This window comes from Channa argus, chromosome 6 (genome assembly GCF_033026475.1).
Source record: "Channa argus isolate prfri chromosome 6, Channa argus male v1.0, whole genome shotgun sequence".
NCBI lineage: Eukaryota > Metazoa > Chordata > Actinopteri > Anabantiformes > Channidae > Channa > Channa argus.
In genome coordinates this window covers 26,177,385-26,192,279 of record NC_090202.1, presented here as the reverse complement: position 1 = coordinate 26,192,279, position 14,895 = coordinate 26,177,385, and the positions used below count along the sequence as shown (strand labels likewise).

At 40.4% G+C, this 14,895-nt stretch overlaps 2 protein-coding genes across 7 annotated transcripts in view; one reads left to right on the top strand and one right to left on the bottom strand.

Annotated features, from left to right (window-relative positions):
- The first annotated feature begins 83 nt into the window (after positions 1-83).
- On the top strand, positions 84-6,289 carry ckmb (creatine kinase, muscle b). The gene is made up of 9 exons (XM_067507028.1): positions 84-191; positions 1,600-1,718; positions 1,947-2,043; positions 2,814-2,968; positions 3,685-3,817; positions 3,909-4,080; positions 4,322-4,445; positions 4,540-4,729; positions 5,718-6,289. The coding sequence occupies exons 2-9, from the start codon at positions 1,620-1,622 to the stop codon at positions 5,894-5,896; spliced, it is 1,149 nt and encodes a 382-aa protein (XP_067363129.1). The 5' UTR covers positions 84-191; positions 1,600-1,619; the 3' UTR covers positions 5,897-6,289.
- Positions 5,951-14,895, bottom strand: part of mark4b (MAP/microtubule affinity-regulating kinase 4b) — a 50,276-nt gene continuing 41,331 nt past the window's right edge. Inside the window, exons 17-18 of one of the 6 annotated variants that reach the window (XM_067507017.1) lie at positions 11,847-11,883; positions 5,951-9,946 (exon numbers count right to left, since the gene is read on the bottom strand). In XM_067507017.1, the coding sequence (XP_067363118.1) occupies positions 9,613-9,946; positions 11,847-11,883 (371 nt within the window). In that variant the 3' untranslated portion in view covers positions 5,951-9,612. Of the gene's footprint in view, positions 9,947-11,846; positions 11,892-14,895 lie in introns of all 6 variants that reach the window. The other 5 variants (XM_067507018.1, XM_067507019.1, XM_067507020.1 and 2 more) reach the window with 5 other exon arrangements.

Sequence of the window (14,895 nt, the reverse complement as noted above, 5' to 3'; positions counted from 1 at the left end):
AGAAACTCACCCTGCACAGAAAACCCTCTGCAACCAATCAAACAAGGGGACCCCCAAGACCAGTCGGCCAATAGGGAAAGACGTCCGGGTATAAATACTTAAGTCCATCTCCTGGCAGAGTTGGGCAACCCCTATATTTGGTGGACAGGATCTGATCCCAGGATCTGTTACTTTTCTTTTCTCCTAATCAGGTAAAAAAAAAGCAAAACAATGATTTTATTGAACTTTTTTTGATAAATCCAAGGGAAACTTCCTGAAATCAACACTGCAAAAAGAGGGCGAGGCAATTTAAACTAAATCTTTCTGACATATTTCTCCATTGGTGAACTCTGGAGCCATGACAAAAAAATTTTTTCTTCCTGCATTGTCGTCCTGGATTCTTCCATGTTTGGCACATTTTTTTCTTCATATGGAAATTACTAAAATCTACTTCTCTAACTTGCCGGTGCAAATTGAACCTGAATCTTTGTTTGTCCTTGAAAGACTCGACACTCGTGGTTTCTCGGATGTGGGTAGCACTAGTCTGCAGACAGATGGAGAAAATTACAGCCGTGCAGATTCAGAGACAGTTGCGACCATCTATCAGTTATTGCTGACACCAGCGAGAGAAAAAAAAAAAATTAAAAAATGTGTCTTTGAGTATTATAGGTGTGTAGTAACTTGCGGAGCCACATTTGAGGCGTTCATTCGTTGACCTTTCAGCATTGTGGGGGTCAATCTATGCAACTGACAATACAACTGACGCCTCGAAGTTTGACGTCAGACGGAAAGAGAGAGAGAGCTCATCTTACAAACAGATGCAGAATGATGGCTCGCAGTTGTAAATCTTTTCCTGACCCCACATGTACATTCTGGCTAATTCTGCAACTGTAGCTCTGGTGACCTACGCTTTGCACGTAGACATTTTAGACTAAGTCATTTGTGTTTAAATACTAGTTCATAAAACATACTCATTGAGAATATGCAGCAAGAAATGAGCATGAAAATGCATTAACAAAACTATGTCTCAAGATAAAAATAAACAAGCCAGAATTTAAGTAGCTTAACAGTTTTGTTTGTCATCTAAAGTTCTTTCTTCACTGCCTTTTGTATTGCATGGTAGCTCAGCCAAGGCAACCTGGAGCTTGATGGAGCACGAGAGGGGAGGGGTGCAGGGCAAGAGGAGAAATAGCCATAGTATTAATAACCTTTGCTGAAGGGGGACAGGTGGTGAGAGGGTCTTAGTGGAAGGAAATCTGAGAATCACGTCAGTAGCACAGCTGACAGAGAGGAAGACAAGGGGAGAGAAGAAAAGTTGCAGACTTGGAAAATACGTGGTGTGTTTTCTCTTCACCAGAAGATTAATAGATATCCATATAAAAAATATGGTATTTATTTGGTCACTAAGTTTTTTTTCAGGTTCCTTTGTTACATCACTAAGACAACTGGTTTTCTAACACTTCAAAAATACATCTTGATCTGCCAAAACATTTAAAATCGCTTTTTGTCAGAGCTATCACAGTAAGGATACATATATTGCAGTGTCCTGCATAAAATGGCTACCGTGTCTCTGCAGCAGTTGGAAAAAAAAAACACTTCCTTTCACCTTTGTGTTGTTAGGCAGAGTAAGAATCCCAGCCATGGCAAGCTATAAGAACTGCCACAATGACTACAAAATGAAGTTCTCCGTGGATGACGAGTTCCCCGACTTGTCCCAGCACAACAACCACATGTCCAAGGTACAGATCCTACTCGGAGACTGTCTACTCGGCATTAACGCAAAGGCATAGGCACCACTAATGTATTATTAATGACACTACTATTTTAACATGTTGCTTTTGAATAGAATCGAAACTAAAATTGTTAAAACCCTTCGCTGTCATGCAGCACAACAAAGGAGCAAAAGACAGAGAAAATCATATGCACATACAATCACTGACCTACACTGTGTGTCTGCTGCTATACAGGCACTGACCAAGGAGATCTATGGCAAGCTGAGGAGCAAATCCACCCCCAGTGGCTTCACCTTGGATGACGTCACCCAGACTGGTGTTGACAACCCTGGTGAGAAAGAGTGTGTCATTAGCATAGAGTTTAACAGTCTTTAACACATAATAGCAAAGGGTTTGATAATACATACATAACATAAGTAAAAGCAGGTAGTCAAATATAAGTTATTACTTACTATAAGACATTATGCTAGGATTATGGACTGCCACCAAACCCAACTACGCTAACATCAAATTGTACCAGGCAAGAAAAAAAAAAGACTTGCAGAAAAGTCTTGTTTTTTTTCTTGCCGGTCCGGTAAAATGCAGAAATATTGCACATCTAAGCTGACAAAAGAATGACACATACCTCAAATCAATTTGACTTACAAACAGTAAAAATTGTGCAAAACCTCAACATTAGCGGCTAAAATCCAGGCTATTATGAAAAATTTTAAGACGTGTCTTCGAACCCTATAGATTAGAACAGATTGGACTTTTTAGCCACGTCACTGTCCTCCAGATGCCTTCACAGTGCCGTCTTCATTTAGTTTTGCAGAGAGAAGCCCTCCTCTGATGGAATGATTGATTGGCAAGTTTAACACAAGCAATTTTATGCAGTGCTGCACAGTAGCGTACTAGACATTTTGACAGGCACGTTTCAAATTAATCGTTTTAAAAGAAAAGCAGTTTTTTAGGCTAAAACCATTAACGTTGTTTTTCCAAGTTAACTGTTATGTCACATAGTAGTCCAGGGACAATCAATACATGGAACATTTGACAAAAACGCTTCAAAGCTGAACTTGCTAGCAATGTATCAAACCTTTTCATCCATGCTCTTGCAAGGTCACCCCTTCATCATGACCGTGGGCTGCGTTGCTGGCGATGAGGAGTCCTATGAAGTCTTTAAGGACCTGCTGGACATTGTCATCTCTGACCGTCACGGTGGATACAAGCCTACTGACAAGCACAAGACTGACCTGAACTACGAGAACCTGAAGGTGAGAAGACAGACGTCGTGACGATATTCATAAAGATCAGCAAAACTTAAAAAGGAAAAACATTGGTCCACTGGCAAGTGTTCAACAAAATATTACCATTGTTTTTATTTATTTTTTAATAAATTACTCAAATTGCCAAGTTAAGCTTATCCTTCAAATAATTTATAAAACAGGCTACAACACATCTGTAAGTAATCAACTTAAATTAACCATGCGCGTACATACACATTTAAAAAGTAGTAAAAAAATATGAAATAAAAACAAAACAGCTAAACAGTTCTAGTTTGAACCTACCTGCTGTGTGGAGTTTGCATCTTCTTCCTGTGCTTGCAGGTGATAATCCTCTGCAGACTCCCTTTCCTCCCACATTCCAAAGATAAATGGTCTGTGTATATAGTGCTTTTATGCAAAGCATTCACCTATCTCACACACACACACACACACACACCGATGGCGGTGGCTGCCATACAAGGTGCTCACGTGACACACCGGAAGAAACTCGAGGTTCAGTGTCTTCCTCAAGGACACTTCGACATATAGCCAGGACGGACCACAAGTGGCACTGACAGACAGATTGGTCCACTGATCCCGACTACTGCTTTACCAAACACGCTAACACCCACAGACATGTGAGGCACGTTAAGTTAATTGGTGACTTTAAATTGCCTGTAGTGGTGATGGTTGTCTGTCTGTCTGTGTATGTATTCTTCTCTCAGGGTGGTGATGACCTGGACCCCAACTATGTGCTGTCCAGCCGCGTTCGTACCGGCCGCAGCATCAAGGGATTCACCCTGCCCCCCCACAACAGCCGTGGAGAGCGCAGAGCCATTGAAAAGTTGTCCATTGAGGGTGAATGTCAAACTAATAATCAATTTGCGAGTCTGTCTGTGTGAAACACTTATTTATAGACTGTCCTCTACATTCCTTTTGTTCTTTTTAGCCCTCGCCAGCCTGGAAGGTGAGTTCAAGGGAAAGTATTACCCCCTGGTCGGCATGACTGATGCTGAGCAGGAGCAGCTGATCGCTGATCACTTCCTGTTTGACAAGCCCGTGTCCCCCCTGCTGACCTGTGCCGGTATGGCCCGTGACTGGCCAGACGCCAGAGGTATCTGGTGAGTGACACAGACAGACAGACTGGCAAAAAAATGGAAGTGGGTTGACATCCCGTAAATCCACTTCTACCGTATCAGCTCAGTGGGTCAGAACATTCACACTAGCAAGTATAAAAGAAATGTATACACAGAGGTTCAGTGAGGCATATTTCCACTAAACTTATATTTAATAAACTGTTGCAGTATAAATTGAGTGAAAATTAGAATTGGAAGTGCAGCTGAGCTGGTGTTTTCCCTTCAGGCACAACGACAACAAGACCTTCCTCGTCTGGGTGAACGAGGAGGATCACCTGCGCGTCATCTCCATGCAGAAGGGAGGCAACATGAAGGAGGTCTTCAGACGCTTCTGCGTTGGCCTGCAGAAGGTAACACACAGAGACCCCTGCCCACAGTTGTGCAGACACATGCTGTAGTTATATTGTGACCATCACACATCGTTTATTTCACTTTCCTGGTCAGATTGAAGAGATCTTCAAGAAGCACAACCACGGGTTCATGTGGAATGAACATCTTGGTTACATTCTGACCTGTCCCTCCAACCTGGGAACTGGCCTGCGTGGTGGCGTGCACGTCAAGCTGCCCAAGCTCAGCACACAACCCAAGTTCGAGGAGATTCTGAGCAGGCTGCGCCTGCAGAAGCGTGGCACAGGTACCGAAAGCAGAGCAATCACACGAATCAGGCTGCAAAGCTCGTCACAGATAGTAACAGTGTTTTTAAAGTGGCCCCCGTTACAGAGGTAACCATCGCTTCCTCTAAAGGCTAAATCACTGGTGATGCTTGAAATTGTTACTTACTTTTTTGCCTACAGCCTCTTTAAACCATCTGTATAATACTGCCTGCTGCACACACACAAAGATTTTCGTAGATTTGTAGATGTTTCCTATCAAGCTAGTGGTCGACCACTATTTTTATCCTCTTCAAGGATTCTAGAAATACAAAGGAAAGTGTATGTTATGCTATAATGCATGATGCGCACAAAAGGGGCCTTTTAGACTCTAGAATTAAGGTATTACGAAACTTTACTAATTTTTAGTTACACCGAAAGCACAAAAAACAGAAAAGCAGGTTATCTATCTCCCAGATAGCCAGCTAGTATCCTAAAATGGCTGCCACATAGTTTAGCATTAGCTAGAGCTAACAGCTTTCTGAACTGTAGGATTTGTGCAGAATAAATATAATTACTATTTTCTTTAGTGGCATTACTTTCTGCTTCAATTACACTTATATATTTTTGAATTAACCACAAAACAGAGGAAAATTAAGTGAATAGTACCTCATTCTGTTTCGCTCCAAAAGAAAACTGGTTAACTTTTACCAAAAATGGCACAGCGACTTCCTCTTGAGACAGCGTTTCTATGTCCTACAAAAAGTATTTGCAGTAGAAAAAGAGTCTTAATTATCATTAGCTAAAACTGCTGTATTTCCTGAGCAGTTAAATTAAGTTTAACAAACGTCAGTAGTATATTTCTTCAAATTCAAATAACCAATCGGAAGTACATATTCCGCTTGTATGACACGCAGTATTATCGGATATCAAATGTATAGTAGTACATTTTACAGAGGAGGGAGATCACAGTTCAGCCGCTTCTTCCTTCTGCTCCTCCTGACTTCTTCTCGTCCTTCTGCTCCTCACCAGGTGGTGTGGACACAGCCTCTGTGGGTGGTGTGTTCGACATCTCCAACGCTGACCGTCTGGGCTCCTCCGAGGTGGAGCAGGTCCAGCTGGTGGTTGATGGTGTCAAGCTGATGATTGAGATGGAGAAGAAGCTCGAGAAGGGAGAGTCCATCGATGGCATGATCCCCGCCCAGAAGTAAAGAGGACAGACAACCAATGACTGAATGACTGTCTGCGTTTGTTTTTTTATACAGATATTATAAAAAATGAACAGGTAGCCTGGTTGTAAAGTTATCTTACTGGTTTTGGCCAAGTGGCTACTTTCTACCTACTTCTTTCTGCTAAAACGACTCCACCTTTATCTCCGCTTCTCTCCTTTCTTACTTCTGTTACTCTTTTTTTCCCCCCCATTTCCTTCTTTCTAAAATCCTGCCACTTCCATCATTTCTTCCCCCATCTTCTCTGTAACATCCTGGGATCAATCTATGCATAGTCTGGTCATGGCTATGTATCTGCAAAGACAGAAAAATCAAGATCTGTTTTGATTGTAAAATATATCTGGACAATTAAACTATGCCCCATTAACACTCAAACCTACCTCATGTTTTCTTCAGAAGAAGCACATTCATCTGAGCAGACAAACACACCCAGTGCATTTTAAAATGATCAAACACAAAACAATGAGGTGAGATATTTGACACCGAAAGACATTCAATCTACACAATATATTGCAGGGAGAAGAAGAAATAGTTGAAAGTCTTTATTTATGTGTCACACATTATTTCCTAGGAGACATGCAGGATTGCAGGTCTATAATTTCATCCCATAAGTTAGGTTTTGTTGATAAGAGCAACAGCTTCAAACACACTATACATCAGAACTGTAGCCTTAAAGCATGGCCCTAAATGTGTTTTGAGAACAGCTTCAGAGAGTGAGGCCCAGTTTGTGCACACGCACACACACACAAAGCAAAAACTAGCCCTAAAATCACAGCTTCACATTTTTTTTTTTTTAGAGATAGTGGTGTACACCTGCTGCTGCTGAAATCTCCCATAAAACAGAAACACATAGACCTCATAGCCGGGGTCCGGGGCTGCAACATCTAACCTTCTCCGTATCAGACTTTTGTTAGATGCTGCACCAGCTCCCGAAGTTCAAGTTCTAACTGCTTGTAGAGTTACAGTATGCTGTGGGTACAACAACGTTTAGATTTTGAAGTCGTCAGTCGATGCAGCAACATATGATCAATTTGTATTTTGTTGGAGATTTGTTCTGCGATGAGCAGCAGTACAACAAAAACCCAATAACGTAAATTTATGAAACTGTCATTGAAGGTCACATTTTCCTCTTAAGCCGCTGCCTCATCACTGCACATGGAAATTACATTTTGGCTTGGGTCTGATTCGTTAACAGTCATACATTTTTTCATCCATGCTGTAGCCCGAACAAAGTTTACATTTTTCCCTCAGTTGTTAAAACACAAAACATTGGATGAAAGAAAATGGTTAAATCTGACAAAACAGAACAAACGTTGGTACTTTCTAACATATAACAATGTAATTTGTACCTCAGATTACACAAACATTTTTGTGGCATCAGTAATTTCAAATGGTACCTCTAGCTGAAAACCTGAAGTCATCGCTCCAGCTGGTCTCACTGTGGAAAGTAAATGATGCCGAGAAGCCATTATAGGTATATTTGAGTAAAGGAAAGAGGCATTTTTCACTTCAGCTGACTTTAAATGTGTGAGACAATGCAATTTTAACAATTTAACAAAAGGAAAATACAGATTATTAAAAACTCTGCCAGCACAGTACAAGGTGATCCTGGCAAAAAAAGTGCTCAACAATCTTTAAAAAATATCAGCAATATCAAAAAAATAATAATTCAAACAAGGAGCCCTATTAAGTCTTAACCAATGCTTTTATGTAAGTCTTGGCTTTGTGGCTGTATTGCACTACATCTGAAGAAAGTGATGGCATCTTGACAGGTGATACAGTATCGTTTTTCCAAAGTGCTACCAGAATAACTCTTCCATCTACTCTGGGTAACTCCCACCCAGTTGGTCTAAACCAGTACGAGCTACAGGAATCCTGTGTGGGGAAAATGTCTTTGGAAGAAGTTAGAGAAATACGCTGCCTTTTCTGAGCTGTAACTGTTTGACAATGGACCAAAGTCACCAACAAGTAAATGCTTTTTAGCAACAGGTTCGGAACTATGTCATCATTAGCTTCACTGGCAAAGCATTGAAGATGTGTTATTTTTGTACAGTGTTTCCTCTGCACCACATCAGAGAATAGTTGAACAATGCAGGTTTTCTAGTTTAAATAATTAAAAAATTAAAGGATAGCGTAGGTTCAACTTTTTTCAAGTGTGTCTTAAAACATCGGTGAGGCCCCCGTATAAACTAAACCAAGTGTTTAATTCCTTCTGTCCAAACTAACCGGGAAAAGATCCTTTCTTGAAGGCTCTTACAACGCAAGTGAGGACGGCCATGAACAAAAACTATTATGATGCGTATTTAAAGCTAATATGTTTCAGCAGACCAAATTAATCAAATCAAGTCAGTATCTTCCAAAGTTAAATTCTTTTTAGCATAAATTTCCTTCTCTGTTTACTATTGAATTAAAGAAAAATAATTGGATATTTATTCCTGAAATGAGTGCAACTTTCAAAGACATCCACTTATAATGAAGGCTACAGTCTTATATTGCCTTCAAACATGATGACACACTTTGCACAGAGAATTTCTAGTATCGGAGGAAGGAGTATGACTAATACGAACTGTTTTAGTGTTCATATGGGCACCTGAGTGTTTTCAGACAGACTTTAAAAACTGTGAACTGAGTGGAGGCTGCGTGGCCCTTTTTTGCCTGGACACACTCAACTCCAAGTTCCAAATTCTACTAAGAATTACGTGGCCCGCAGACGCATCTTTTTGTAAAATAAGTCAAATTATGATTCCAGTTGTAGATCCAGATTTTCAGTTGCTGGGAATACATATTTGTAAAGAATTTGTACTTAATAAAGTAAAGGACAGAGCATCAGGTGACGTAAAGGGGCAGAATGTAACAAATGGTGACACAATATCAGCCCTGTATTAATAGGCAGCTTTGCTTGTTGGTCTGCTCATCTGCCAGCGGTCAACACTAAGTCCGTATGGACAGCAGGCAGACAAATCAACATTTTACATGAAATGATGCAACTGGACATGAAAAACCCCAAGTGAGCTGTGAAATGGGTGTCATCAGTGGGTGGGCAGGCAGGCTGTAATGCTTCATTCAGTCTGTCATGAGTCTTTGCATTTCTGCACGTCTCCCTCTAGAAGCCCGAGGTCAGACTGCACCCTCATCGCTAAAATAGTGTGATGCCTGCTTCTGAGGATGACTTCTGCCCTTTTTAAAGCATTAAAGAAAGAAAAATAAACTTACTACACAAAAAATTAACAATTTCTTTAAATAGCAGCTCTTTAAAAAGTAATAAAGACAAATATACAATAGGAATTGCAATGTCAAACATGACATGAATAATCAGTCTCCATCATTTTCAGCAACACCATCATAATTCAAATGTGAAAATAACAAACAAGAACAAAGGTGTTTGACTCCATGGGCTCATATAATATGGAGGTGGTGGCATGTTGTAAGCTGGGGTGGTTGGTCACTGACAGCTCCAAGGTCTAGGGTCATCATAAGTCTACCGATGGAGGTCTCTGTGTCTGTGAATCCATTTGTTAGGCTGCGACTGGTGGCATCAGAGAGAGGCTCTTTGGTGGAGGCGAGGCATCGCTAGCCACATCACAAGAGGGGGAGCACATGGAGGTAGATGAGGAGGTGGTGGGGCCTCCTCCTCCTCATCCCTGCTCAAATGTCGACATGTCCCGTCTGTCCTCAATCTGCCCCGCCTCCTGTTGCCCTCAGAGCTCCAGCTCTTTGGACACTTTGGTGGCGATGTCTCTAAAGGCTAACGGTGCCCCCCACAGGCGCTTGAATCTCACACCACTGTTCTGGCTCAGCCCCCCAGGCAGCTGGCAGACCTCAGCCTCAAAGGCCACCCGGGCGCCAGCTGCTCCGTGGGTGCAGGAGAGGAGGAAAGGCCCGGCCAAGTGGACCTGGCAGCCGCAGCCCTGTGCTGCCTCACGCAGTGCAAGCACCACCTCAGCCGGGTCACGGGGGCTCCGCACCCTCACATCCCAGCCGCATCGGGGGGTCCGGGGCTCGGCCGCTTTCTGATGCCCAGATAGATGGCGACTAAAAGTAGAAAAAGGAAAAGTGTGGAGGAGGAAATGTATAAAGATTCACAATGAAAAGGACAGAGAGGCGTCAGTGAATGATGAATGGGAGAAAAAAAAGGCAGGAGGAAATAGGAAAGGACGGAAGATGATAAATAAATGTAACAGCATGGGATACACAAAGTTAGGGATGGAGAAGGTAGTGTGTGTGTGTGTGTGTGTGTGTGTGTGTGTGTGTGTGTGTGTGTGTGTGATCATGGTAGGCAGGTGAATGATTGTATGGTTGTACAAAGGACATGTGTATGAATGGACAGGGGAAGAGCAGAAGAAGAAACAAAGTTAATATGGTACATTACTGAATTTGTCATATTTCGCTGCCCAATACACAGATGAGTAAATTTGTGTTCTCTACTCTAACTACATGTCATATTACACAGAGGGTGTACAACACAAAGAAGTATGCAAATCAAAGCCACCTCAAATAAACTTTGTGCAATTTGTTTTGTTCTATTAACAAAGATTTATCGGTTTTTACAGATAAAATAATAAAATACTGATTTGTGTTTTAATAGATCATTTTTGTTACAATTTGCTTTGTCTTCACATAGCACCAATTGCAGTGCAGTTGGGTACAAAAGTTTGAATCCCCTTACTTTGACATGGCCAAAAATGTAAATCCATGGATTTTTTCCATCAATGCACAATGAGCTAGTACAAATGTACCTTCCTCAGAAATGAAAGTTAAGTCTAATATTTATTATGAATGCACTTTATTATAAATACAGCATGAAATATTGCAAACCTTTCATAACAAATAATAATAATTATCAGAAGTAACAAAAGTAGTTATGGACGGCATTAAAAAAAGTTTTAGAAAAATAATGAAAATTACATGTGCATCCCACTGATAAATTAATAAAAACATCAACTTTAATTTCTGAAATAGGAACATTTGTACTCGCTCTATGTGCATTATAGGTTTGTATGTTAATATTGTTTGACTTGTTTTGCCATTTCAAAATAAGGTGATAATAACTGCAACACCAAAGGTCAACCCACTGTTGTGGTTCAAGTTAAAATATATGCTATACTGGCTAACACAAGGAGTCATGCTCAACATCTACAGCCACACCACAGTTTCTTTAGCTAAAGTTGGTCTGGTGCAGCTGCTTTACCTGCTGTTCTTAACCTGAGACTGGGCTGGAGCAGCTGAGGCTGAGAGGAAGTACACAACAGCTTTAGAAACACAGTGAGATACGGAGACTGATAACCCTGGAATAACAGTTCTGCCCCAGTTCTGTAATTGAAAGTTTTAATGGTCTCACAAGACTCGAAAATATCTTTATTGATCTTCATACATTTTTGAATTTAACCCACATATGAAACCAATAATGACTGACAGTGTGCATCTTTGCAAATCACCAAGTGTTGTTGCTTTAACCCAATCGTATATTGAGTGATATTAAACGTAGACGCTTGGCTTTCATTTCATTGTGTATGATTTGGTCTTCAACAGCCATGTTTCCCTGTGCACCAAAACAATAGCAGTCTCAGATCAAGACCACAAAATGGGACAAGAATAACTTTCTTTCAATTATTCCTTCTTATCTGCAGCCTTTGGGTATTCAGTTATGGATAGTACAAGGTAGGTGGAAAGGAGACGACCATTTTATTCCAATTAGAAGCGCTTTAGGCAAGTAAGCACATTTTTGCTGTATTAATGAGAAGTTATGAAATATGTAAGGATAACAACATATCTAAAATACCTCAAACCTACTCTGGCATATCTACAATTTTGCTACATTGCTATATATGCCTGATTGACCCTCCTGAGTTAAGCTCTACTTGTGATGAGGCTGAACGATGGCTTGTATGTTTATCCCAGTGTTGCTAATGTTCAGAACAAATCAAATTCTTACCTTGTGACCGGAGATCTGCTGATTCTCTCAGGTTCGTCTGTGACCCTCAAGAAGAAGAAACACATGTCTCTTAGTACTCATTCAGCTCAATACATTCATACCAACTCTTCTCCTACCACTTCCTGTTTTAAAGCACCAGTCAGCAGCAGGGCTATGTTGACCAATCACAACACAAAACATGACAATTTATCATTTCACAGATGGATGACCACCAACCTACACTCACTACACTGGAACACTGGATGGATACGAAACAGCAAAATGTCAAAGTAAACAACCAAACAAAATAAAGAGGCGGAACAAATGTGGAGGAAGTGAATCAAGGTCTTAACAAATGGCCAATACAGTGCGTGTTACATTGGTGGCCAGACATGACTCACACAGATTCAAATCAGATGCAGGTAAAAGCACAAATGAATGAGTTATAAGCAAACACCAGACTTAATTTAAACAGAAATAAGTCACATAAACTTTAGTTTGTTTACTGCTGTATACAAAACACCTTCATGCACCACAGACACAGAAGAGTTTGGCAACATCCCTCCCTATAGCTGCATTATTAGCTAGATGTAATTTATTTTTGATATTTACATTAAGTGTCAAGAATCTCATGTTCTAGTTATTTTGTGTGTTTTTTAAAACGTCACATGTGTAGATAATATATAAGCTCGCTGATGCTACACTGCACTTTTGATTAAGGTCATAACCACCAGGGTGTGCTATTGCTGGTTTCTCTATAATGAGAATTTGTTTGATACAAACCTGGCAACCTGATCCCTATTCCAGGAACTGGGGGTGGCCTGAAGGAGCTAGCAGTGTGACTCCATTGATAGAACGAAACAGGCTCTAATCTGAACCAGGCTCTGCCTCAGAAGGTGTTACAGCACATTAACTTCAATCTCATTTAAATACATGTGGAGACACAGCTTATAGGCTGCATCATCTCACTTAAAGTACAGCTAGAGCCCTGCTAATCCACACAGATAATCACTGGGATACGCCCCAGCATTTATGAATGAATGCTATCCAAATAATTATCCAGAAAATATCTGGAGGGGTTTTAGTGCTGAAATAAGAACATTAAGTCTTATTCCTGCAACTTTATCAAGGACGCCGAGGGTTTTTATTTTAGGAAAACAAGTGTCATCACATCCTTAGTTAAAAAAGTGGGAAAAATTCAATGGAAGTCTTTGACGTGACAGACTGGACAGACTCCCGTGCTCTGATCCAGTAATGTGTATTTACTGTACAGTATGTGCGCCAGATTGTGTAATCTGTAGGCCGACCGCTGAGAGGGATATGCTGAGCTGATAGTGAGAGAATGAGAGGGAAGAGCAGAAAGTGACGGAGGGAGAAGAAAAGAGAGAGAGAGAAAGAGCTAGCATGAGTATAACAGAACAATCTACCTAAAGAAGAGCTGTGTAAGATCCCTGTTTAAGAGAAGGCTAGTACTTAGTTACATAACTAATCCCGATTTAAAACGGTCAGGATGACAGGTGCTGGCTGAGATGCTTCTTTCAAGCATGTGCTTTTGCAGATGCCTCAAACATATGCTGAGTTTCATGGCTGCAATGATTCACAGTGAATGTTGTTGAATGAAATTATTCATTACAACTTTAACTGTGGCCAATCTTTAAGGTCAGTGTTGTTTACAGTGTAAACACTAGGGTTTTTTTTGTACTGCTATTGTCACTGTTATAAATATTACCATCTACCACATCTCTATTCTTTGCATACTACATTAGCAGCTGCTGATTGTAACTGTGATGATGTTTGCTTAAACACACAGAGAGATCCCCTCTCTTTTGTCATCCTTTTCTTACTCTTTACCTCGGTCTTATATGAAAAGACCATTAAAGCACCGTCCTACTTTCCTGTCTCTCTTGGATCCCCTGCTTCCCGAGATCTCACAGTTAGCAGTCTGGGCAAACATCTGGTGTTGATTACATGACTCAGACTATGGCAATAACTTAACATGTGCCAGAGTTCATGCAAATATACGCACATCTTCATAAGATTGCTTGGGGGAAAAAACAAGTGTGAGTGTATGACTTCTACCTATATCAGCTGACAGACAACAATTACATCTAATGCTTATATGCACAAGACTACTGTCAGAAATATGGGCAAACATGAAAACACTAAAGCTAAAACTTTAATTATTGCTTGTTCCAGAAAAACAATACAAGTTTGTGTTTTGTTGAATGCAAGTGATGGTGCTGTGCCCCTTACAGCCCCTAGTAGGTGCTACAACATTAAGCCCAGCCAGCAGAGACAAAAGCAACCCAGACAGACAAGACATTCAAGCAGACAGCAGCTGATCAGAGTTTTAGTCACACAAACTTACGTTTTACAAATAACTATTCTCTATAGGAAGAAAACCTACATAGATACAATTTTACAAACTCAGGTTTACTGAATGAATTTTGATTTAAAGATTTCCAAGTCTCAGCACTAGTGTCTTATATGGCTGTCTTAACACTGGCAGACTCTACAGGGAAGCTTCTAAGTCTGGATTTTATAACCCTAACCCTTCTTTGTCATTTACCTGAGACAGAAAAACTTTTTTTCAACTATCTGTCACTACTTTAACAAAAAAGTTATTTTATCTATAAATGCTTTAATACATCGGTCTTGTAGAAAATCCTGTCTTCATGGGGTTATAATTAGGGCTGTGGCATTTTTTATTGCTATATTTTAGTTTTCAGTGATTCTTCCAAGTGGAAAACAAAATCATGTGTTTGCTCATGTGCAAACACATGATTTTTATTGCATTAACATTGACATCTCTCATGATCCAACAGGTTCACACCTTGAATGACTTCAGTCTTTAAAAAAAAAAAAAGGGCTTTACTGTTGTTTGGAAATGGTTCAACAACACAGATGTGAATCATCTGTGAACCGGAAAAAGGTGGAAACACATCCAATTTGTTCCACCACCATAGTTCAGAAGATTTTGTCACCAAGTAAAAAAAGAATAAAAAATGTATTTGAAATTGTTGTTCAGTACAAAAAATGTACTGTTGATGATTTGATCCCTTCTCCTATC